At 53.1% G+C, this 25,076-nt stretch overlaps 2 protein-coding genes across 11 annotated transcripts; one reads left to right on the forward strand and one right to left on the reverse strand.

The window, feature by feature from the left end:
* Window positions 1-1,985: 1,985 nt before the first annotated feature.
* Window positions 1,986-7,679, forward strand: NDST2 (N-deacetylase and N-sulfotransferase 2). Of its 3 annotated transcripts, XM_014457110.1 has the most exons (13): window positions 1,986-3,335; window positions 3,503-3,590; window positions 3,907-4,061; window positions 4,246-4,431; window positions 4,673-4,801; window positions 4,934-5,116; window positions 5,207-5,303; window positions 5,669-5,792; window positions 5,919-6,093; window positions 6,289-6,459; window positions 6,559-6,668; window positions 6,866-6,968; window positions 7,058-7,679. In XM_014457110.1, the coding sequence occupies exons 1-13, from the start codon at window positions 2,331-2,333 to the stop codon at window positions 7,181-7,183; spliced, it is 2,652 nt and encodes an 883-aa protein (XP_014312596.1). In that variant the 5' UTR covers window positions 1,986-2,330; the 3' UTR covers window positions 7,184-7,679. The 3 variants fall into 3 exon arrangements, with proteins under 3 accessions (XP_014312596.1, XP_023610849.1, XP_023610848.1); XM_023755081.1 differs by lacking the exon at window positions 7,058-7,679 and having other exon boundaries at window positions 6,559-6,631; window positions 6,866-6,927; XM_023755080.1 differs by lacking the exons at window positions 6,866-6,968; window positions 7,058-7,679 and having other exon boundaries at window positions 6,289-6,339; window positions 6,511-6,668.
* A 121-nt stretch (window positions 7,680-7,800) lies between these two features.
* On the reverse strand, window positions 7,801-23,323 carry ZSWIM8 (zinc finger SWIM-type containing 8). 8 transcript variants are annotated; one of them, XM_023755078.1, is made up of 26 exons: window positions 22,831-23,323; window positions 19,931-20,084; window positions 19,593-19,687; window positions 19,250-19,422; window positions 18,967-19,074; window positions 18,772-18,853; window positions 18,517-18,637; window positions 17,715-17,916; window positions 17,393-17,568; window positions 15,832-16,825; window positions 14,966-15,097; window positions 14,647-14,826; window positions 14,364-14,547; window positions 14,087-14,185; window positions 13,167-13,291; window positions 12,228-12,468; window positions 11,972-12,130; window positions 11,650-11,734; window positions 11,191-11,480; window positions 10,821-11,044; window positions 9,820-10,308; window positions 9,368-9,566; window positions 9,111-9,287; window positions 8,843-8,962; window positions 8,411-8,521; window positions 7,801-8,278 (listed from the first exon to the last, which is right to left on the reverse strand). In XM_023755078.1, exons 1-26 carry the CDS (start codon window positions 23,036-23,038, stop codon window positions 7,818-7,820), a joined length of 5,589 nt encoding a protein of 1,862 aa, XP_023610846.1. In that variant the 5' UTR covers window positions 23,039-23,323; the 3' UTR covers window positions 7,801-7,817. The 8 variants fall into 8 exon arrangements, with proteins under 8 accessions (XP_023610846.1, XP_006090305.1, XP_023610845.1 ...); XM_006090243.3 differs by having other exon boundaries at window positions 9,407-9,566; window positions 11,650-11,878; window positions 22,831-23,322; XM_023755077.1 differs by having other exon boundaries at window positions 9,383-9,566; window positions 11,650-11,878; window positions 22,831-23,322.
* Between the last annotated feature and the right edge of the window lie 1,753 nt (window positions 23,324-25,076).

Consider the following 25,076-nt stretch of genomic DNA (forward strand, 5'->3'; position numbering starts at 1 on the left):
CCTCCATCCGCGACCCGCGTCGCCACTCGGGGCCTCCTCCCTCGGCGCCCGCACCCCGCCCCCCCGGGCCCGTCACGGTGGCCCTCAGCCCCGGCCGATGACCCTTCCGTCTCCCCGAGAATCTCCAACCGCTGCACACACGCAGCACCGCCCTGGCCCCGCGCCCCTCCTTCCGCAGGCAGCGCCCCGACCCCAGCCGCCCCCCCAGGTCCCCTCCCCTACATGTCGCCGCTTCTTCCAGGTCTGAAGCTGAAATGCAGTGGGTAAGCGCACGGGGCCATGGCGCTCGACAGGCCTGACTGCGACTCCCAGGTCTCCACCGACGGCGCTGTGTGATGCGGGGCAAGTTACCCAGCTTCTCTGAACCTCCAGGCACGTGCATGTACAACGGGGGTGACAGTAGCTACCTCTCACCTGCCTCAGGGCCGGCGTGAGCAGGAAGTAGATGGGAAGCCCTGACAGCGGTTCTCAACCCCTTTGGCAGTCGAACGACCCTTTCACAGGGGTCGCCTAAGACCATCCTGCATATCAGATACTTACATGACGATTCATAACAGTAGCAACATTACAGTTATGAAGTAGCAACGAAAATAATTTTAGGGTTGGGTCACAACATGAGGAACTGTATTGAAAGGGCCAGAAGGTTGAGAACCACTTCTGAGAAGGCTGTCTGGCAAAGATCAAGCTCTCAGTAAATGTTAACTATTGTACGTAATCCATCCTCAGTGTCCACTTCCTGTAATGGTTTCTTCTCGCTGCTGTATTTTCTCCAAAGAGTGCCCTCTAATTCTCAGAATTCACACCTTCCCATCACCTTTTGATCCTCTCCCAGTTGTCCTTTCATGTCGGCTCGCTTTACCCGGGCTAAGGCGGAAACTGTTCCAAAACCATCTCTCTCAGTTCCGGTTCCGAAAGACCCTGTCTCTGCCTCATCTTCCCCGAGATGGGTGTGCCTGGGGGTGGGGGGTGGAGAGGAATTGCCAGCCCCTGGCCTCCCTAGGAGCAGCGAAGACGGGGAGAACAACAATAGAGCTACTAACTAGAAGCAGTCCATCTATTTCAGAAAAAAATCTCCAAAACTAGGTCTCCTTCAAACTGTTTGCCCATCACACTGACCTACTCCTCCTCTCTCCCATTGGTTGGATGGGACTTACTAGTATTTCTCTCTGGCATCCAGTCCCACTCAGTTTTCTCCGTTTTTATAACAGGACTCAGTCCCTCCTGTCCCCAGGCTAGCTGAGGACTTGCTTCTGAGCTGTTCATGGACAGGGATAGAGTTCCACCGAGGCTGACTGAGGAGGGAGAACTGGGAGGGGTGGGGAGAGAGACTCGGACTCAGCCTTCAGGTTTTCCCAGGGATGTCGCCGCTCTGGGGTGAAAGGCAGAGGATGAGTAATATTTTGTAAGCAATGGAAAAGGGAGTCCCCAATTTCTGGTTTTGGGGGCGAATAGAATGGTTAGCTAGCACCATTTCTCTTTCCTCTTGAATAGTGTCCACCTGACTAAGTCTGTTAGTGCTGTTGGCCTGTGATGTTGAGTTTGATTGATGAAGAAGATTAACAGACTCATGAGTTTCCTTATCTGATATTCCGTTGGAGCACGGGACTTGTGGGGCTTTCTGTCCCTTTCTCACAAGACCAGAGCTCCTGCCGGCTGGCCAACTGCTTGGTCATGGGCTGGGAACTCCTTTCAGAGCTCAGCTTCCTGGGCTGTTTGGCCTTGAATATACTGCTCCAGCTCTGAGCTTAGCTCAGGGAGGAGAATTTAGATGGTAGTCTAAGAAGGGAATCAACCTCTGAAGCTAAGGTATGAGACTCAGATTGTGTTGTTGTTCTACAGGAGTTTTTTGTGTGTTTTTTTGTTTGTTTGTTTGTTTTGAACAAATCATCCTGTGAGCAGAAGGTAAGAGAGATGGGTGAAGAGGGTAATGGATTAATGACTCAGTTTCAAGGAAGAAATAATCCACCGATTTCTCTGTCTTGCAGATAGGAAGGGCAGAAATCGGGAACTTTGCTGACCTCTGATGTGAGGAGCTCAAGTGGGACCAAGGGTGGAGCCTGCCTAGTTGTGCATCCTGAAGCCATGGGCCAGGGGGCCATGGTGACCTGACATCGTGGACTCTGTCCAGTTGCCCCCTGTTGCCCCTTCTCCCTCCCCACCCTGCACTAAGAGAACTTGTCTCCACCTCTTCAGGGAACTGACCCTGAGGGAATCCTTTTCCCCTGTTTTCCTATCCTTCCATCCTTCCACCCTCCCAGGAGAGCCCTAACCTGTACAATTCCTACCTCCCTTCCAAGAGGTAGTCCCACCCCTGCCTCCCCTCCCCCGCCATGCTCAAGCTGTGGAAGGTGGTACGCCCAGCTCGACAGCTGGAACTGCATCGCCTCATACTGTTGCTAATGGCTTTCAGTCTGGGCTCCATGGGCTTCCTGGCTTACTACGTATCCACCAGCCCCAGGGCCAAGGAACCCTTGCCCCTGCCCTTGGGAGACTGCAGCAGTGGTGGGGTAGCTGGCCCTGGCCCTGTACGGCCTCCAGTCCCACCTCGGCCTCCCAGGCCTCCAGAGACAGTTCGAACTGAGCCTGTGGTCCTTGTGTTTGTGGAGAGTGCATACTCACAGCTGGGGCAGGAGATTGTGGCCATCTTGGAGTCCAGCCGTTTTCGTTATAGCACTGAGCTGGCCCCTGGCCGAGGGGACATGCCCACACTAACTGATCATAGTCGTGGCCGCTTTGTCTTGATCATTTATGAGAACCTGCTCAAGTATGTCAATCTGGATGCCTGGAGTCGGGAACGGCTAGATCGGTACTGTGTGGAGTATGGTGTGGGCATCATTGGCTTTTTCCGAGCCCATGAGCATAGCCTAGTGAGTGCCCAGCTCAAGGGCTTTCCCCTTTTTCTATACTCAAACCTGGGGCTCCGGGACTACCAAGTGAATCCTTCTGCCCCGCTACTGCATCTCACACGCCCCAGCCGCCTGGAGCCTGGGCCATTGCCTGGTGATGACTGGACCATCTTTCAATCCAATCATAGCACATATGAACCAGTGCTTCTTGCCAGCCTTCAGTCAGCTGAGCCTCCTGTGCCAGGACCAGTGCCTCGCCGGGCGCGGCTTCCCACTGTGGTACAAGATCTAGGACTTCATGATGGCATCCAGCGGGTGCTCTTTGGCCATGGCCTTTCCTTCTGGCTCCACAAACTTGTTTTTGTTGATGCTGTTGCATATCTCACTGGCAAGCGGCTCTGCCTGGACCTTGACCGCTACATCTTGGTAGACATTGATGACATCTTTGTGGGCAAGGAAGGGACCCGCATGAAGGTGGCTGATGTTGAGGTCAGTCTTTTTCCTTACAAGTTGTCTCAAGCTCTGACCTGTCAGACTCCCTTGATTCTGAGCTTGCCATAAGTACGCTCCCTACCCTTTCCAGGTAGGAAGAACACTACTCATTTTTCTTCTGTTTGCTGTCTCCTGATTTCTCCTGTCCCTGCTACTCTTCCCAGGCTCTGTTGACCACCCAGAACAAACTCAGGACCTTAGTCCCCAACTTCACCTTCAACTTGGGCTTCTCGGGCAAGTTCTATCATACTGGTGAGCTTATTCCCTTGTTCCTTCAGCATGTCAGTCTTAGTTTGATCTGTCTATTCGCTGTCCCACCTTCCTGGGTAGACACAAGTTGTAGAAAAGGGGTCAAATTTGGGGCAAGACTTGGGGTCCGAATGATGTGAGGAGCTAGCGGTGGGTGTGAATTCAGGTTAGCATGGGTGACGAGGGCAAGTTGGCAGGTAGGCAAGCAGGCAGCCTTAAATGGGCACATGTCCCAAGGACGGAAGGTGGTCAGTGCTACAGAACAGAGGAGGGCAGAGGGGCTAATTGACTGTGTTCAGTGGTCAGTGTGTGGTCACAGGGACAGAGGAGGAGGACGCAGGGGATGACATGCTGCTGAAGCACCGCAGAGAGTTCTGGTGGTTCCCCCACATGTGGAGCCACATGCAGCCGCATCTGTTCCACAATCGCTCCGTGCTGGCCGACCAAATGAGGCTCAACAAACAGTTTGCTGTGGTGAGACCCTTGGATCTCTTACCCAACTTTTTTCCAGAGATAATGCTTCCTTTTCAACCTTCCCCTCATGGGGTACCCTCTCCCTACCCTTTCCATTTTTCTTTCTGTGTAGGCATCCCCACCCTCTTTACCCTCTACTCCCTAAACCTCACCAGGTCCTGGTGAGAGTCTATGCCATTCCCAGGAGCATGGGATTCCCACGGATCTGGGGTATGCTGTGGCCCCCCACCACTCGGGTGTGTACCCCGTCCACACGCAGCTCTATGAGGCCTGGAAATCTGTGTGGGGCATCCAGGTGACCAGCACTGAGGAGTATCCTCATCTCCGCCCTGCCCGCTACCGCCGTGGCTTCATTCACAATGGCATTATGGTGAGGGACTCCCAATACAAACTTGAATTGAACTCCCACGTTTTGACAACCTCCAACCTGCATTGATCTATGTCCTGTTAACTGCCAGTCCAGTTTATCCATATAAAAGTGGGTAGAAGGGTGAAAATTCTTAAAGTACGTGACAAGAGCTTTATCGCTGTAACTTCAGGCTGAGTGCTTAGTACTTTACTCCTCATTTTACCTTTCAAATCTCATCTCTCCCTATTTCTTTTCCTTCCAGGTGCTGCCACGGCAGACATGTGGCCTCTTCACTCACACAATCTTCTATAATGAGTATCCCGGAGGCTCTCGTGAACTAGACCGGAGCATCCGAGGCGGAGAGCTCTTTCTGACAGTACTGCTCAATCCGGTAAGGTGCCAAGAGGAGGGGCTGGAAGATTGGAGAGTCAGAGTGTTTGCAGGTTGGACCTTTGCTCACCACGCCTGATTCTGAGGTGGGTAGTAGGCTCTCCAACTCTGACATGCAGGCATCCCCTTGCAGATCAGCATATTTATGACCCATCTGTCCAATTATGGAAATGATCGACTGGGCCTGTACACCTTTGAGAGCCTGGTGCGCTTTCTCCAGTGCTGGACCCGGCTGCGCCTACAGACCCTTCCTCCTGTCCCTCTTGCACAAAAGTACTTTGAACTCTTCCCTCAAGAGCGAAGCCCCCTTTGGCAGGTATGGGTGGAACAGGCTGACCAGAGACATGATGGAGGTGGGGGTTGAAGAAAAGATTAGGCCTCATCTGACTCCTGGCCTCACCTTCAGAATCCCTGTGACGACAAGAGGCACAAAGATATCTGGTCCAAGGAGAAAACCTGTGATCGGCTCCCCAAGTTCCTCATTGTGGGACCCCAGAAGACAGGTGAGTCATTCTTACCAATTTCTCTTGCCTTGCCTTAAACTTAAAGGATTCTTTGGCCAAGGAACTCCCTTCTCATACCTGTCCCCCATTAATCCAGCCTCTTGAGACAGTGATTATTAACCTCAGTTGTTTATCAGAATCATCTGTGGAGTTTTGTTTTAAAAGATCAAAGTGATTCAGATGCAGTCAAGGCTGAGCACCACTATTTTAACCCTTCCCTGGGCCTCTCTCAGATGTTCCTTCTCTCTTTCTAGTTTGGCTCTAGAGGATTTTATTACCCAGAGTGGTTATTTTCTCACCTTCTTTAAGCTCATATTGTTGAGCTGGCTTCTCTCCCACAATGGCCTGGACTCTCTCCTGTTTAGGGACCACAGCTGTTCACTTCTTCCTGAGCCTGCACCCAGCTGTGACCAGCAGTTTCCCTAGCCCCAGCACCTTTGAGGAGATTCAGTTCTTCAGTGGCCCTAATTACCATAAGGGCATTGACTGGTGAGAGTGGGACCCCTTGGAATACTTCTCAGAGGAACACTCCCTTCCCCCAAAATACCCTGTTCCAGCTTCCACTGCACAGACATCTGGCTTTTCATTCTGCCTCTTTTCTCCGCTACTTCCTAGGTACATGGACTTCTTTCCTGTTCCTTCCAATGCTAGCACTGACTTCCTATTTGAAAAAAGTGCCACCTACTTTGACTCAGAAGTTGTACCACGGCGGGGGGCTGCCCTCCTACCACGAGCCAAGATCATCACTGTGCTCACTAACCCTGCTGACAGGGCCTACTCCTGGTACCAGGTGAGCCTGAAGCTAGGCACACATTAGGTTTGAGGATGGAGCTGTGGTGACTGCTAGAGAGACAGGAGTAAGGGTAGGGAAATTAAACTAGTGCCTTGGGGTGGGGTGCCTATGCTATCTGTTCCCCAGACCAAGAGTATGGCAGGTAATTCTGTTAAATCACCAATCCCTTCTCTGCCTATTCCTGTCCTTCAGCACCAGCGAGCACATGGAGACCCAGCTGCTCTGAACTATACCTTCTACCAGGTGATTTCAGCCTCCTCCCAGGCCCCTCTGGCACTTCGCTCCTTGCAAAACCGCTGTCTTGTCCCTGGCTACTATTCTACCCATCTACAACGCTGGCTGACTTACTACCCCTCTGGACAGGTACAGTCCCCCAATAGATCTCATTGGGGGTCCCCCCCCTTTTCCCTTTAGCCCAGAGACTTCATAGAAATACAGCAGTAACCACATCCCTGTCCCTAGTTGCTGATTGTGGATGGAGAAGAGCTGCGTACCAACCCGGCTGCTTCAATGGAAAACATCCAAAAGTTCCTGGGTGTCACACCCTTTCAGAACTACACACAGACGCTCAGGTGGGAGACCATGATCCAGGAGAGGACTAGGGAGGAAATGGGGAAGCAGGTTGGCCATGTCTGTTTGGAAGAGACATGAATTTACCCTGTCTCTCAAGGAAAGACGTGTCCCTGTGGGCAGGGAGAAGTAGTATAAATTTATGGGGCTTGGATTTCTTTTTTCTCCTGCCCACTAATGGCCTCTTCCTGTTGAGCAGGTTTGATGAAGGTAAGGGATTCTGGTGCCAGGGACTTGAAGGTGGTAAGATTCGCTGTCTAGGCAAGAGCAAAGGTCGGAGGTACCCAGAAATGGACAGTGAAGTAAGTAAATTCTGGGACAGGTTTTCCCTCTACACCACTAAGATCTGATTCTATGTCCTTACTGTTTATGCCTTCATTTTCCTCCCCAGTCCCGACTTTTCCTTACGGATTTTTTTCGGAACCACAATTTGGAGCTGTCGAAGCTCCTGAGCCGGCTTGGACAGCCAGTGCCCTCGTGGCTTCAGGAAGAACTGCAGCATTCCAGTCTGGGTTAACGTCACTGCCTCTGTACCAGCAAAAAGAGCCCGTTTCCCTAAGGGGCAAGCCCAGAGAAGGGCCCATAACCGGGGATTTGAGTTGGCCCCTTCCCCTTCTACCTCAGTGGCCCCCAGTCCTGGGATGGCTGAGAAGGGAAGGGCATCCCTTTCCCATAGTTCTGGGGTCTGATAGAGGGGCTTCCCTTGATAATCCCACATTATGGTACTAGCCACCTTTGACCCATGGTCTTAGAAGGTAAGGAATTAGAGGCAGGGTATAGAGGAATGTTTTAATCAAAAGATTACCCTCTTCATCCCCCCCCAGTATAGCTATACCTGGCTACCTGGCTGTGGGAGGGACCCCTTACTGTGGGATTAATGGGATCTACCTGTGGCCCGGCCTCCCTAATGTCATTCACATTGAATGGGGATGAGGTCCGACAGTGGCTCATAGAGCTGAGTATGAGCCCTAGCTGTGGGCTAGAAATGTCCTTAATAAACATCCTTATTTTTCTGTTTTGTCTACCTCACTGGAGTGGGAGAAACCTAGAATAAAGCAAGTTTCAGACTTTTCCCCACTACAGTTCAAGGTTCATCTGCTCATCAAGGGAAAGAAGAGAAAGACCCAGGCAGACTAGAGTAAAAAAGGAGTTTATATATTTATAAATGCCAAATAAATACCAGAGGCCACCCAACGCCCCCTCCCAGACTGGGCTGTTTCCCCCAACCCTAGGCTTCTAAGGTCTGAGACATCTTGGCCCCAAGCTATAGCCCAAGAGCAGCTGCCAGTCTGGGCTACGAGGGAACTGGGTGGGGATGATCTGTCCAGCCAAGATTCACTTCCCCTGTGTGAGGGGCCTCCATGGCCACAGGCTTGTCTCCCTGTACAGGGCCCTAGGTTGGCCAGACTCAGGGGGAGAAGGTGGTCATCTCGAGTGAGACCCGCTGCCACAGCTCCTTGGTCTGTTTGCTGCGCTTGAGGTTCTGCAGGATGTCGTTGAACTGCATCATGCCCATGGGTGTCAGGCAGAAGGCGCTGCGGGCACTGCGGATCGCATTCACAAAGTCGTCGTAGTCGGCAGGGGTCAGGTGAATCAAGCGGTGGTGGATGTACTGGAAGAGGATGTGTGGAGAATGAGCTACTAAGCACAGAACCAGGCCCCCTCTGCACTTACATGCTGAGTGATCTGTTCCATGCCTGCCCAGGAGGTGCTCCACCCTGCTCCATACTTCCTGGGTTGTCACCTGCATGTATGCCTGCTGGCAGCGCTGCACCAGTTGGTGGAAGGCCGGGGCACGCAGGTGGTTGTGGGCATGAGCAGGGCTCAGCCGCTGCAGCGTCTCCATGACGATCTCCTGCAGCACAAACGGGCTCAGCACCCCCTTGGCTGCCCCCACACAGAACTGGTGCACGTAGTTCACTCCTGGGGGGCAGGGGGAGGGGCATGAGACGGGGGTGGCCACCTTTGCCCTAGGGACCCAACTTTTATCTCAGCTCTGGCCTGGCAGAGAGCCTCCCTCCACCCCAAGAGCTGAGGTAGCCCCCCGCCCCCCGCGCACGCACACATACCCGACCAAGGCCTCAACTCTGAGCAAGAGCTAGGAAGGAGGTCTGGGATAGGAAAGTGGGGGAAGCAGGTGGGGGCGGACAATGGTCCTGGGGAGGGGAGGTGTTACCCAGCTTTGCTGCCAGCCCCAGCAACCATTTGACATCATCAGTGTAGGGGGGGGAGCGGGAGAAGTTGTTAGGGTGATCGTTGTGTGCCCGGCGACCCAGCATCTCCAGTGCCAGCATTCCTGGGAGAAAAGAGTGGGCACATGGTGGGGCTGCATCTTCGTCCTCTACCCCAAACTGGTACCTGACCCCACAGTAAACAAATTAAGAGGTATAGGAGGGGGTTGTCACTGAAGAGCCCTGGCATGGGGGTACAGAAAGGGACCTCACCAACACGGTAGGCAGCATGCAGGTGGTGTAGGCTGTGTGGGTTGACAGGCTGGCTGTGCGTCTCTTCCTCGGGTGGTGGAAAACCCCCGCTCACCAGAGGGCTGGGCTGTGTGGTCAGGGCAGGCAACGAGGCACCCTGGATGGCTGGAAACGTGGATGCTGGATGGACACTGCTCACTGAGGGATGAGAGCCACGTGAGAAACAGCCCCAAGAGGGGCCGAGGAAATTCCCTCCCTCCTTCCCCTGCCCAGCGTACCTCCCCTCCATTCACCTGTTCCCTGTCCCCACAACTCACAGGCCACACTGGTGGGCAGTGGGAGCCCTGGCTCTGTGTGATAGGGATGTACTGTGATGGGTGCCATGGAAGGGACGGGGAAAGACACAGCAGTGGCAGCAAGTGAGGGGGGAGTCACCGAGTAAGGGTACTGAGCCCCCAGGAATGCAGGATGCACACCCTAGAGGCAGAAAGAAAAGAGAAAGAAGATACCAAATTATATTAGTATGTAACTTTCCCCCCTTCATCCCACAACTGGGTATCCCTACATTTCTTTCTTTAGTTGGGCTGGGTCCCCCAGACTCCCACCCATCACCTCACTGAGGACTCTTGGACAGCTCTATTCTCCCAGCGTACCCCATGCCAACCCCCATGAACACCTTATATTCTCCCACATGCCCAACCCCGCCCGCCCCGGAGAACACTGGTCTCACCTGTGGGTATGCAGAGCTGGGCACAGGGAAGACGGCAGGCCGGGGCATATGAGGCATGGGGTGGGCGGGGTGAGCTGGGTGGGTGAGGTATTGAGGGCTGCAGGGCAGGTGGGGCTGTAGAGCAGTGTAGGGGTGCAGGCCAGGGGAATGACCATGCCCCAGTCCTGGACCTGGATATAAACTGGACCCCACTGAAATGACTGGCACCACTGTGGCTGCTGCTGTCACTGCTGCTGCCGCCACTGTAACCGGCTCAGTCCCTGGGCCCCCCCTGCCCTCAGGCAGCCCCCGCCCAGCCTCCCCAGCTGCCCTGATCCCACTGGCACTACAGCTTGTAGCCCCTTCACGGGCTGTGGATGAGCCACCTGCTGTTTGCTCATATAGCCAGAACCACTGGTGAGCAACCTCAAACAACACTTCGGGGTATACGCCCCCACCCTTAGCCGCCTCTTCCACCGCCATGCAGGCTTTCTCCAACATCAGGTTATCCTAGAAAGGAGGGGCACAAAGGGTTAAGGGGGAAGGGCTTTACTCAGGGATAACATTCCATCTCCCCCAGAGTTGGCTGGTTCCCAGGGAAGCATTAGAGGTCGGGGTCAATGCTCAGAGTCTGTCAGAGCAGTGAAAGCTTCACAAAGACACTGAACAAATATTTGTTGACCAGCAGAAGTCAAAACCCGGGTTATAGTCCCAGTTCCAAACTAATTTAGCCACTCTGTTCCCTCCAAGTCCCATCATGTCCCCAAGGCCTTCCCTAAGTGATCATCTTGGCATGTAAACTATAAGCCTCTATTTCCTTATTTGTAAAATAGGAACAATCCTAACCTCAGAGATGTAAGGTAAAAAGTTATGGTAGCAAAAAAACATCAGTATGTTGTGTCATCATGAGAGGACAAACTGGATAGTTTGTGATTCCAGGATATGGTCTATAAACTTTCCCCATGCCCAAACTCCCTGCCCAGATGCTCCAAAACAGGTCCCCACGTAGCCCATAGAAATACCTGCTCCTTGCACTGCACCAGGGCCCTCTGGATCTCATTGGGGTTCAATGCATGGGCATGAGGCAGACAGCTTAGGGCTAGCTCCGCAGCTGCCCTCACCATATTGGAGTCTCGTGCCCGTGATGCCCTGTCAGCCAGGGATGCAACCTCAGGAGGCGTCAGGTGCCCATCCCAGCATTCTACCAGTATAGTCAGGGCTGCACTGCCAATCTCCATTGCCTGGCCTTGGGGGAAGGAGGAAAAGCAGAGCATAAGCACCACTGGGGAGTGGGAATGGTGTGTCTATCACCATTCATCAGTAACTCCAAAAGGATAAGGCTCTTCATCAATTAATCCCCTTCCCATGCCCAAATCAAAACATTGGACTTACCTGTAATCCAGGAAACGTGGGAAGAATAGGTACGTGAGAGCCAGTTGGGAGAAACAAAATTGTGCAGGCCAAGGGCATAAAGCCCAATCTCAAAGGCGCAAAGGTGCAGGTTGCGGTGAGGACCCTGGTGGCCCCCTGAGGAAGATGGATGTGTAAAAATGGAAGTGCTGCTGTTGCCCCCTGCCTTGATCAACACCGTCTTCGCCAGTTCGAAGTAGAAGTGTGCAGCTGCCTCTGACGGCTGATTGGGTACATGGGGGGCATGACTCTCAGGACGGCGGCCCTTGTACCTGAAGGGGCAATGGGGTAGGGATGGGGATTGGGGTTTCTCTGAAATGGGTGTCCAGGTAGGTTGGGAAAGACCAGGGTAAAGACACTGGGGGGACAATATTTGGATTAAACTAGGAATGTGGCTCTGAGGATGAGCCAGATCAAAGATAGGTATTTCTTCCCACTGACCTGCCAACTTCAACTGTCTTCGCCCGGGCCCCTCCACTGGCGCTGGCCCGGCGACTTCCACTGGAAGACGAGGAGCCCAGGGAATCTGAGGAAGAGCTGCTAATGCTGTCACTGTCCTGTCCTCTACCCCAAGAGGTGGGGGCCCAGCCCCCTCGAAGTGGCCTCCGGCTTAAGGTAGGGGAGCTATCCGATGTTGTTTCAGGGGCACTGCTGTCAATGCTGGCCATGCCTAACCCCCAAAAAGACAAGTCAGTCTCAGAAACTCCAGAAGTCAGACTTCAGGGATATCCTTCCCACCACGCCATCCCATGGGCTGTCATACCTGTGTGCTTCTTCTTAGGCCGCCCTGGGGAGCCCCAGCCGCGTCCATTGTAGCCTCCACGACTGCCAAGCGCCAAGCGGCTGGGAACCTTCCCTTCTGGCCGTGAGGTCAAAGCTGCCTCAGAGGGGAGACTCTCACAGGGAGAATGTGGGGAACTCTCTAGGTGGGAAAAATAGGACATTGGGATTAACCCAGGAAAGGGGATCCCAACATGATTCCATACCATTCATCTCCCTGCCCAGTGCCCCCACCTCACCAGGCACATTCTTCTCTGTGAAGCCCTCAGTGGGGCCTGGCCCGGCCCCTGCCACACTCCCTGGCTGAGCAGACCCTGCAGAGCCTGAGGTCAGTGGTTGCAGGGCCCCTGGGGCAGACGGGCCCCCATGCTTGGAAGGAGACCTCTGGCTGGCTGTGGCTGGGCGGCTAGATGAGTAGAATGAACTCAGGGTCTGTGGCTTATGTGTCTGGCTCTCTCGGTCCAAGAGTTTGTCTAAGATCTGGAGGATAGAGAAGAGGTGACAGGATGCCCTTTATCTCCAGACTTCAATTACTTTCCTATCTCCTGGAAACAGCTTAATACTACCACCTCAGGAAGACTTCCCAGTTGTAATGCTAGGAAAACCTTCTAGAACAGCGATTTCAACCTTTTTCATCTCATGACACCCATAAACTAATAACCAAAATTTTGCAGTACACCAATAAGTAACTAAAACTTTGCAGTACACCCATTAATAACCAAAATTTTGCAGTATTGTTGGTGTTAGCTTTATCATTTATTTTATTTGACAATCTAAAGGAAAAGACATCAGTGCCCCTGACTAAATAGTCAGGTATTGCAGGTTTTAAAAATTCTTGCAGCACACCAGTTGAAAATAGGGGCTGGCTTAAATATCTTGGTATCCTCTTTAACACTTAGTGCCGGGCTGAGTATACCGATATTCAGTAAGTATTGAAACAAGTGAATGAATGACTGACTTTATGCCCTCTCTTTTCTTTTTCCACACTCCTGCCCAAGCACTCCTGTAAGAGTCATTGGTCTCTCCTATTCTTTATGAGTTGTTGCCAAGATTCCCCACTTATCTTCTATGGACAGAAACTCTTCTCAAGAATCACTTTTCATTCTACTGGAAACCCGAGACAAATGGTGGAATCTACTCTCTTTGCCTGTCAGAATCCCAGTACCTCAGCCCCTTACCTTTTTGAGCTTGGACTGATCATCCTTGTAAGTGATCATGAGTGCCAATGCCAGGTCACCCTTCTCCCGACGTGTGCCTTCACACAGGAGGGGATGCTCTGCCTCACTCACTGTTGTCTTCATGCCTGTGAGATGGAGGGGCTCATAGGAATTGAGAATGACCATAACTCCCAAGACAACAAAGATAAACAGGCCAGGGCTCCTCAGGCAGCAGCATGTGAGGTGAGTTCTGGTCCAACCCACATCCCCTATCCCAGGTCCCCACTGCCTATTACACCCAGCCTAGCTAAGATCTGGTCTGCTTTTCAAGACCTTCATAACTTGGCCCTCTCTACGTCCCAGCATATCCATCACTTTAGGGAAGTTGGGCTCCTCACTCTCACGAAGACTTGATTGCCCTAATATATTTTGTTCCCCTACTTAGAACTTAACTCATCTTTTTTTTTTTTTTAAAATATACAGAGAGGAAGGGAGAGGGATAGAGAGCCAGAAACATCGATGAGAGAGAAACACCAATCAGCTGCCTCCTGAACACCCCCCACCGGGGGTGTGCCCGCAACCAAGGCACATGCCCCTGACCAGAATCGAACCTGGGACCCCCCAGTCCACAGGCCGACGCTCTATCCAATGAGCCAAACTGGTCAGGGCTTAACTCATCTTTTAAGCCACGTTCCATATTCTACCCCCTCCCTGAGGCTTTTCCTTAGATTTTTGTTTTACTGCCCTTTTAACACTCAAAACCCAGAGCACACATTTTTACCCTAAATTCTTATCTGTCTTTTAGGCACTACTTGGCTCATACATGTCATTCTGGCTTTCCCATTACCATGGAGGCCCTCTGGAACAAGGCCCATGTCTCATGACCTTCAAGGTCTGGGCCAGGCTTAGCTCAGACATGCTCAGGACATTGACATACTCACCCAAGGCAGCAACTGCTGCCTCAAATCCCAGCTCCTCATCCCCAGGCATCTCATTGTTCCAGTTGCGACTTGGGGGCCGGGAACCCGTGGGAGAAACCACTGGATGAAAGTTGGGGTAAGTCAGGCAGACAGAAGTATCATGGGAAAAATGAAAGGGAGAGAACCCAAGACCCTCCTCATTCCAGACCCTCCTGTGAAGCTGCCAGATGGGTTTTTCCTTAGAGAAAGCTGCCCCTGCCTCAGAGTTCCCCTCTTGCCGTGGAGTCAGGCACCGTACCTGGAGCACAGAGAACATCAAAGATGAAACTGGCCAACATGAGAGGCAAGACGGGCCGATAGTCACAGAGTGTCCCCTCCCGAAGCTCCTCTGCCCGGCACCGCATGGTGCTCATCTCACTTGGACCCAAAGGAATCTTCTTGAGCAAAGCAGCTACCTCAGATTCTTGATATGCCAGTTTCACCTGAGGGCACAGGAGGGAGATCAGACCTCTAACACCTCAATGGAGATCAACATGTAAGGCTCTGAGATTAGAGTACAAGGCTCAGATAGAACCTCTGACCTCCAAGGCCTTGGTAGAAGCCGGGGGCCGCTGTAGCTCCAAGGCAAACATGCCGACTCGAAAGGCCAAGTTGTGGTGCTCTGGGCGCTCACTTAGCACTGTTAACAGGAAAGCCGCCTTGGTCAGGGTGTTGGTAGCCACCCAGGTCTGACGGCTGGTAGATACCTTGTTCTTCTTGCCCTAAGCAGAGAAACACAAGGAGGCAGGCAGATGAGTCTGGCTCGCCTTGGTGGAGGGAGGCGGCGGCTCTCACTTGAGGTGGGGCCTGGGAGAGAGTTAGGGGTAAGTAGGGAGGGGGGGAGCTGGGGGTCTCTCTCACCTTGGCAGGGGGCGGCTCTACCTTGAGGTCGGGTGGGTTGGCTAGCAGGTCCTGGGCAAGCTCCACGGTGAGGCGGGAGGCCTCATTGCTGTAGCCATGCGCATGCAAGGCCTCAGCACAAGCAAATAATACCTGGAGAGAGGACATGGGCACGAGACAGGTTGAAGCCTCAACTTCCAAGGGCAGGACACCATACTCACTCACGCAGCAAATACCCCATAAGTACTTGTTATATGCGGGGCCCTATGCTGGTCCTGGGTATAACACAGGAACTCAGCCTGGTTACCGAAACACACACAAACCTGTGTGAAGCTGGCTCCCAGGAAAGCTCAAGGAGATACAGGTAGGTAGGATATCGCATTGGGACTTGGGGTAAAGGGACAGACTCAGAGACTTCCTGGAGGAAGTGATCTCTGAGATCTCTGAGACCTAAAGAAGGGACAGGAGCTCCACCAGTGAGGCGAGGGAAGTCCATTCTCTGCAGAAAGGCCAATCTGTGCAAAACCACAGATGCAAGAGAGCATGGCAAGCTACAGGAATGGTTCACATGACTAAAGTACACACTACAGACGAGGCTGGAGAAACATGCAAAGATCAGACCAAGTGAACACTCAAACGTCATGCCAAGGACTTTCATTTTTTAAACTAAGGGCAATGGGAAACCACTGGAGTTTTAAGCAGCAGAATAACACAATCAAACATTTCAGGAAAACTAATATGGAATCAGTCAAGAATGGACTATAAGCAGGGAGGCCTACAGGAACCTGCTATAGGATTCTAAGTCATGCTATGGTCCTGACATTCACAACTAGAGCCAGATGGCCCCTCCCCCGCTGTGGCTAAGGCACCCCTCAGAGTCTCCTCACCTCCATGCGGCTCTCCTGTTCCAGTGGCTTCAGTCCGGCAAACAGGTCGTGCTCCTCCCCAGCCCCACCCTCGGCCTTCTCTTCCTCGCCCCCAGCCCCGTCTTGGGCATTCAGATAATACGCCTGGTAGTCATCATCCTCCTCTCCAACTGTAGGGGCTGCCTCTTTGGTTTTGGGGAGCCCACTGCCACTCTCATCTGTGGAAGGGAGGTCGTCCCGGGTACAGACCTCCCCAGGTAGTAGGCCAGGGGGGCCAGCAGAAGCTGTGGGAGCCTCAGGCCCTTCTGAGAAGTACACGCCACCATCTTCTTCATAAGTATCTGGGGGTTCAGGAAGGAAGGCAGAAGGGCCTCGGGAGCCACCAGAGGAAGGGCAGGGTGGTGGGCTTTCAGGGAATCCACCAAAGGTGCTGGCTTCTGCACCCAGGGCCAGGCTACTGTCATCCAGGCTCATCTCAGCCAGATCAGGCTCCAGGGAGCTGTCTTCACTGCTCAGCCGTCGCTTGCTCCCGCCACCTGCTGAGCCCTTGCCCCCATTGCCAGCCCCACCCAGCGTCTTGGCTTTGCCCCCACCTGGACCCATCTTATGCAGAGCCTTATCTCCCCCCTCAGCCGAGAGGCGGCGGGGACCCCTCTGTGATGAGGGGATCCCCTCAGCCAACCCCTTGCGCTTGGCCCCAGGCTCCTTGGGCCGGGCAGCTGGCTCAGCAGGAAGAGGGCGGGGCCGCTCCCGGGGTTCCTCCAGGCCCCCAGATCTGGAGGCACTTGGCCGAGGGGGCAGGGCTCGGGCCCAGCACAGTGCCAGCTTGCGGTCAGTGCCGCTGTAGGTGACACCGGGAAGTGGGTAGGCCTCTTCCCAGTTGAAGTAGCAGGCCTCCACTGCTGGCCGGAAGCCAGGGAAGAGCCGCTCCAGGGTTTTCTTGTGCTGTCCCCGCTTCACATTCTCAATCACCTTCAGTTGCCACTGCCGGAGCTGCGCACACAGTTCCCGGCGGCTGTGCAAACAAAGGGGCAAGGCTGCTGGGGTCTACACTCTGCACTGAGAAGGGATGAAGGGTTGGAGGAGGTACACACCGAGGGGCATAGGGAAGGACCCACGGAAGAACTTCTGAAGCCAGCCCCACCTACAGACATCACTCCAACACCCAGGGATTTTGGAAGGCGGGTGCTATTACGGGAGGGAAGGAAGAAAGCCTCTCATTAAGAGAATTCATAAGTCGACTAACCCTAATGCCAGCGGTTCTCAACCTGTGGGTCGCGACCCCTTTGGCAGTCGAATGACCCTTTCACAGGGGTCGCCTAAGACCATCCTGCATGTCAGACATTTACATTACGATTCATAACAGTAGCAACATGACAGTTATGAAGTAGCAACGAAAATAATTTTAGGGTTGGGTCACAACATGAGGAACTGTATTTAAAGGGCCAGAAGGTTGAGAACCACTGCTAATGCTCAGCACCCTCACTCCCTAGCACTAGAAGAATGTGTACAAGGAGACGGGCTCGGTCTGTCCGGGGCCGGCCCAGTCTCCGGGCTGTGGTAAGCATAAGAGGAGACTCACCGCTGGGGGCTGAGTGCAGGGTCCAGCACAGCCAATCTCCACAGTGTGACCATCTCATCACACATGCTGGCACATGCATGGGCTGCCACCTCTGACTGCCCATTGCTACGACCTGTGTGCCCACTGGCGCTGCTGTGTGAGGCTGAGGTGCGCACACTGTACCACCAACCTGTTATCTGGAAACAAAAAGAGCTCTGAGATGCGCCTAATAGCTCGGAGAAAGAGAGAGTAGCCCTCCGAGGGTCCCTGTCAGCAAGAGGAGATGAGGTTAAAAGAAGGAGAAAATGAATCATCATGGAACTACCCAGCTCTGGGGAATTACCTGTTCGTAGGTGAGGCACTGGTCAGTGAGGATTTCCAACAAGGGGGCAGCATTGCTGTCCCTCCGTTTGAACATCTCCCGCACGATGCTAAGCAGGTTCCAGACGCCCTCTGGCTCCCGACCCCTCAGAGGGCGCAGCAGACATGCCCATTCAGCAGCGGCTGGAGGCTCCGTGGAAGACAGATACATGGAGTTCACATCACTGTGAAAGCAGCAGAGCAGAAAGTGATGACCAGGGAGCTGTTTTCACTGCTCAGCCGTCGCTTGCTCCTGCCACCTGCTGAGCCCTTGCCCCCACTGCCAGCCCCACCCAGTGCCTTGGCTTTGCCCCCACCTGGACCCATCTTATGCAGAGCCTTATCTCCCCCCTCAGCCGAGAGGTGGCGGGGACCCCTCTGCGATGAGGGGATCCCCTCAGCCAACCCCTTGTGCTTGGGACTGAATAAAGCAGATGAAAGTGCAACCAGGCTTTGACACAAAAGGGTCCCTAACCCAAAATACAGAGTTTACAGAAAAAAGGATGTCCATGACAAAAATTCTTAATCTCTCTCTGCCTCAGTTTCCCAACCCCTCAAAGGAAGAAAAATAACTTCTGCTCTACCTAGCTAAAAACAGACCACTCCATGACTATATAAACCTATCATCATCCATTGATTCATTAGAGACATCTGTGTGCCAGGCACTGTACCAGTGCAGGGAATAAAAGATGGGAGGTGCAAGAATTAATAGAACAAAGGATCTGTCAACAGCCTGAGGGATGCTTCCCTTCTACCAGACACAGGAATAGAAAAATCCAATTTACCTGAAGACCACAGGGGAGGGGCCACAGAACTTGTGCAATGTCTTCTTGATGTTGTCAGTAAGTGTTGATTCATCCAAATACCAAGTACTCTGGTCAGAGGCCGAGGGCCCTGCTGTGGGGTCTGGGGGTGATAGGCAGTCAGTCACCTAGAGATAGGTGCCTGGATTCGCCTGACAACAGCAAGCCTTTAGTAAGTGGCGCTCTGCACTACCAGCTTTCTATCTTCCCACTGTCCTTTCTTCTCACCACACTCACCTGGGGCTCCACATACTGTATTGATGGCAGTTGACTGGGAGGAGAGGAGTTCATCCAGGAGACGCTGGGCGGTGGGGAGGATCTGAGGGGAAAAGGAACACAGGCCTAGGTGACCCAAGGAAGACTGGGCCTAATAGGAAGGCTAGTCATGCAGTGCTGGAGCCAGCTGGAGGAGGGTGTGCCAACCTCACCCACCTGCTGAGGGAGTTCACTGATGAGGTACTGAGCAAACTTCTGCAGCTGGTCCCTCTGTAGCCGAGACAGGGACTCTGAGACTGGAGCCCGCAGGCAGACTGCAGAAGCCTGGAGGGGACAGATAGAGAAACAGAACAATCTGAGAAAAGGCTTGCTGGTGCTGGAACTAGAGCTAGAGAGGCAGAGTAGGGAGGCAAGGGGGCTCACATGGTGGCCAGGCATGCAGCAGAGAAAGGGGGGATGGAGCGTAGGATAGGGCCAGGATAAACTGGGAGGGCCTCACATTGTGGATTCGGAAGAGACAGAGTGCCACCACATGGGTGCACCATTTGGCCCCAGCGCCACAGGTGCAGCTGCAGGAAGTGACCCGGCAGCGGTCAAACATCACAGCCACGTTGTAGGCCCCTTTGGGAGGGACCATCTGAGGTGGCACCACCGTAGCACTCAGGTGGAACCCTGAGGAGAAACATGGGTACAATCAGGAAGAGCCATCAAGACATATCTTTGCCCTCAACGCTAGTCCTGCCGTTATTCAGACAACCTGCTCCAGCTTCTTGCAGTATGCCTTAATTCATAACACAGGAATGGGAGGATCAGAGTGCCGCAGGGCATGATGGGACTCTTACCTATCTGCAGTGGGTCCTTCACAGCCCTCATGCGGAACAGCTGGTCCCCTCGCTGGAACTCATCTGCACTGCCATTGGCCAGGCATGAATACAGCCTGCGAGTGAAGAGGACATAGCCACAACTCAGCAAATAACCTCTACAGACCCTGTCCGAGACCACAATGCCCTGGGCCCTCTCTCCCCAGTATCACTCCCTCTTGGGAAAAATCCCAGGCACTCCTCCTCCCCTTGTCTTCTAACTACAGCTCCAAATACAATATCTCCTTTGTTCGGTGGAAAGCCCAGAACACTGTGAAATATCAGGACCCCACTCCCCACCACCCGTCCTGCAGGCTCACCGAATATCCTCTTCATTCTCAGGGAAGCTCCAAAAAGCAATCCGGAGCTGCAGCTGCTCAGGCACCGGGGGGTAAACTTTCTCCACCACTTCAAATGGGATATGAAATGCCACCTGCTTTGCTGACAGCTCCACCAACGGGATCACCAGTCCATCTTTGGTAACACAGGTTGAGGTGAGGGGAAATAAAGAGCCATGATCATTTGGTACCAATGCCAGTGCCACATCTTGGGCCCGACCTTCACTATGAAGGACAGGGGAGAGCGGGATGACAACCAAAGGGCCCTCCCGTCAGGATACACTGACGCTTACAACGGCACCTGGGGAAGGGGAGCTAACAACCCAGCCCACAGCCTGCTACCTAAGGTCTAGACCAGTGGTTCTCAACCTTCTGGCCCTTTCAATACAGTTCCTCATGTTGTGACCCCCAACCATAAAATTATTTTCGTTGCTACTTCATAACTGTAATGTTGCTACTGTTATGAATCGTCATGTAAATATCTGATATGCAGGATGGTCTTTGGCGACCCCCGTGAAAGGGTCGTTCGACCGCCAAAGGGGTCGCGACCCACAGGTTGAGAACCGCTGGTCTAGACAGACGATACAAGGGATATACCAGAAACTCCTGGTCAAACAGGTGTGTTTCAGGAAGCTGGCAAGTCACACCTTTCACGAGCTTCCGCGTTTAATTTCCCATATACAATTTCCCACGTACGCAGCACTTCAGATTCGTATTAACTGTTAAGGTCTCTCCTCTGACATGCTCTTCTCTAACGGCTTTTGTACTACCCCTTTTTCTCTAGATGACTCCAGGCCTCTATTTAAGGAGGGCAGACAGACCAGAGCCCAAACAGAGGGGCCTTCAGAAGCCAGAGAGGCTGCACTTCTTAGGGGCACCAGAACCCTGGCTTCCCACAATGGAAGCCCTGGGGCCGAGGGAGAGCAGGCTCCCACCGAACTGGAGTCACCTGGAGGAGGGTGGAGTTACCACTGCAAGTTTTCCCATCATTTCATCAAACAGCAATGGAATACAACAGACTGCATATCTCACCAAATTGTTAGTCAGATTAGAAATAAGATCAGAAATCATGGAGCTGATTTATTTTTTTTTAAATATATTTTATTGATTTTTTACAGAGAGGAAGGGAGAAGGATAGAGAGTTAGAAACATCGATGAGAGAGAAACATCAATCAGCTGCCTCTTGCACACCCCCCACTGGGATGTGCCCACAACCAAGGTACATGCCCTTGTCCGGAATCGAACCCGGGACCTTTCAGTTCGCAGGCCGATGCTCTATCCACTGAGCCAAACCGGTCAGAGCTGAAAGGGACTTTTAAAAAAAGCAACAACACATGCCCAAGCCGTTTTGGCTTAGTGAATAGAGCATCAGCCTGCAGACTGAAGGGTCCTGGGTTCTATTCCGGTCAAGGGCACATGCCTGGGTTGGGGGCTTGTCCCCAGTGGGGGGCGTGCAGGAGGCAGCCAATCAATGATTCTCTCTCATCACTGATGTTTCTCTCTCTTCCTCTCCCTTTCTCTTTGAAATCAAAAAGCAAACAAGCAAACAAACAAACAAACAAAAAACCCCACGTTAATCTCATTTTGCAAATGAGCAACTGAGCGTAGCCTGGGACACAGGAGGAGCGTGGGGGAATGACATGATGTCCTAGATTTTAACCTGTTCAAGATACCAGTATGTTAAAAATTTTCCCCACCAGGACTTCCTACTTCTTTCAAAGTGAGGGAGCTCTAAGTCTCCAGGCCACCCACACGTGCAAGCGTCAAAGAGGCAGAGAAGCCATGAAGACCCACAGTGATGCTGTCTATGACCTGAGTGTGCACGTGTGTGCGTGTGTGTGCGCACACAGAGCACACGCTCTCTCCCACTGACGTGGAATACCGCCACTCCTACAAAGTAACACAGGGACACGTCTCCCTGTCCCAAGCGGGGGGCAGAAATCTCTGTGGGGCGGTTGGAAAACAGGACTCCTGCAGTAGCCAGAGCAGAAGCACAAGCCAAACCCCTCAACTTCCAGGAGGCCCAGGACACAAACTGTGCCACGAGAGCGGCCGAGAAAGGATGTGGTGAGTCCTGAGCTGCTTTTACCGTCACTCCTCTCTCCAGCCCCTTTAAGGCAAAATTCTTCCCAGCACAACCAGTTCACTCACCGCAAGACCCCAGGATGAAAGGAACTCGGTGAAAAGCAGGAGGAGTGCTCGCAAGGAGACTCGGGAGACAATTACCCTCCACCTCCCCCAGGGCCCAGGTGACGGGAATCTAAGGCTCTGATGCAGGTCCCGGGCTTGGCTGGTGACAGATGTTCAATGAGGCCGGGACCAAGCGTCCGATCGAAACCTGTGCAACGACGGCATCGCCTCGCACGGACCAGTCCGGCTCCGCTTTCTTCCGAGCGTCACCCCATCCTGGCGCCGCGGGGCTCAGGGATCGCCACCCACAACGAGAGGCCCCCGACGCACTTTGCAACGGGGTGACCTCCAATGGCCACGTCCTCACAATCCACCCCTCGCCACGCTCCCCGTGGGCTGGGCTGGGTGAGGATCCCCAAGTCCCGGAGGACACTCTTTTCTGTCCACCTCTAAGGCCAACGAACGACAAGAGATCTACTTCCTGTCCTCATAATCCTATCCAACGCAGGGTTTCCCAGCCGTCGTCCCAAATCTCACACACACACACACACACACACGGACACACACACGGACACACACACACACACGGACACGCCAGCTGGTGTGAAGAAGCCACCCCAGAAAGAGCAGGGAAGCGAGTCCTGAGTGCGTTCAGCGCTCGGAGCAGCTCGGTCCGGGACAGCTCCCGGGCGGGGACAGCGCTCCCGCCGGGCCCCGAGGCCGGCCCGCGCCCCTCCCCCGCGCTCCCTCACCTCGCGTTCGGGTACCGCCGCTGCCACCTCCGCCGCCGCCGCCAGTGGGGGAATTCGGCCCCGCCGACTGTTTGCGCCATCCCCGCCAGTTCTGGCAGAGGCTCTCGGCCTCGGAGATGAAGGAGCAGAGCGAATCCTCCTCAAAGCGGTCGGAATCCTCGAACGAGAAGCGCTCTCCGTCCTCCCACTCCGCGAACATCAGCTCCATGGGGCCCGCAACCCCCGGGGGCGGGTCCCCCCCCGCCGATCCGGGGCCTGGGGCTCCGGCCGGGGACTGAGGGGAGGCCCCGGGCCTGAGGGGCGAGCCGGGGCTGGGGGTGGCCGGGGCGCTCAGGGCGGCCGTGCCGGGCGAGGATCTCAGGCCTGGAGGGGATACGGAACCGGGCCTCGCCCAACTGCGAGGTGCGAACGGGGATCGCGGCCAGCCTCCGAGACTCAGGGCCCGGACGAAGCGCTCGGCAGCCCGGGCCTCTCGGTGGCTGCGGCACCGCCTCCCCCATCAGCTGATCTGAACTTCCGGCCGCGCCGGCCACCACCACTTCCGCCCTCGCGCGCCCGTGGACCGGACCGAGCACGGGCAGATGTTCGGGCCCTGTGTGTTTAATTGCTGCATTTCCTGCTTTATTCCTGAAACCCACCCACAGATACAACAAAAGGAAGCCAACCCCTACAAGTAAACAAAACGACTACAGATCCCAGCAATAACTCGGCGTCCATCATGTCCCCAAGGCATAAGCATTCGCCAAGCACGCCGGGAATCGTAGGCTGTCAAACAGCACAGCACCATTGGGTAGTTATTGTCCTAACTCCGGATAGGGCCCTGGGGCCGCTTCGCCTTCTGGGAATTGTAGTCCAGAAGTCTGTATTCCAGAAGGCTTTATAGGCTCTAATTGTAGAAGCACCAGGAAAAAGAAGGCGTTTGATTTCAGGAAATGGTTGTACTTTTTGTCAGAGGACCGTTGAGTCTAGGGGTTCTTAACCTTTTTGTGTGCCCCGGACCCTTTAGCAACCTGGTGAAGCCCCTGCACCCTCTTTGTTTATAAATGCACAAAATAGAAGTACAAGAATTATAAAGGAAATCAATTATTGAAATACAGTTATCAAAATACTAATAAAACAACACAGTAATATTTATTTGCACATTAAATAAGATCCAGCAGCTACCATAATTTTGAAGCTAGTGATGAGCATGATACTGAGGTATCTGTAACAAACTATATGATTTGAAAATATTGATTTCATATGGTATTGCTAATGACACTGTGGTTTATTTCCCACTCTCTTAACTGAAATGCTATGTCAGTTGTGATTAAAGATAAAATTGTTTTCCTGTCCATGTTCACAGAAATCTTATTGGGCATCTATTGACTCTAGGTTAAGAACTCCTAAGTCTAGTCTAAAGTGCCTAACCACTGAACTTCTTCCTATTGCTAAAAGCCTGCGCTGGCAGAACCAGACAATTGCTAGGTGCTCTACCTATCTGGTATGAGAACTATAGGAAGAGGTAGCTGTGGGGGAACAGGGAGGCAAGCAAGACTCCTTTATCGTAATAATTATCCCACTGGAGCTTTAAAAACCCCACTGATCTTTTTGTCCATGTAATAATGCTGGAAGGTACAAAGAAAAGGTTAACTCAGTTATGACAGAAAGGGCAGAGTATACATAAAATGCTATACAGTTGTTTCTAATATCGGGGTGGGGTGTCACAAAAATGCTTTCAGCAACTGGGTAACTTAATGAGACGTAGACAGGTGACACACAAAGGTAACTGCCAATTAAGTCACAGTTTCACCATTTGGAGGAGTCTAGTAGACAGGTCCCTAGAAAATGGAGATGAACGATAATTGATTATTGCCATGTGGTAATGAGAAACTAGGGTTACCAGATCTTTTCTTTTTTTTTAAAGAAAAGCTAAAATATTTACTTCTATGACATTAAATTTTTATATATTTTTAAAGAATAGGGAGAAGAGAGAAACATCAGTGGGAGAAGGTAACATCCATTGCTGCCTCCTGTACCCCTTACTGGGGATGGAGCCCACAACCCCTGCTTGTGCCCTGACCAGGAATCTTTTGGTGCACAGGAGGACACCCAACCAACTAAGCCACACCAGCCATGGCACATTTTTCCTATTTTAAAATGTGATCAGCTACCCCTAACTGGTTTGGCTCAGTGGATAGAGCATCAGCCTGTGGACTGAAGGGTCCCGGGTTCAATTCCGGTTGGTGGCATGTGCCTTGGTTGTG

This window comes from Myotis lucifugus, unplaced genomic scaffold (genome assembly GCF_000147115.1).
Source record: "Myotis lucifugus unplaced genomic scaffold, Myoluc2.0 scaffold_69, whole genome shotgun sequence".
In the NCBI taxonomy this organism is placed as follows: Eukaryota; Metazoa; Chordata; class Mammalia; order Chiroptera; family Vespertilionidae; genus Myotis; species Myotis lucifugus.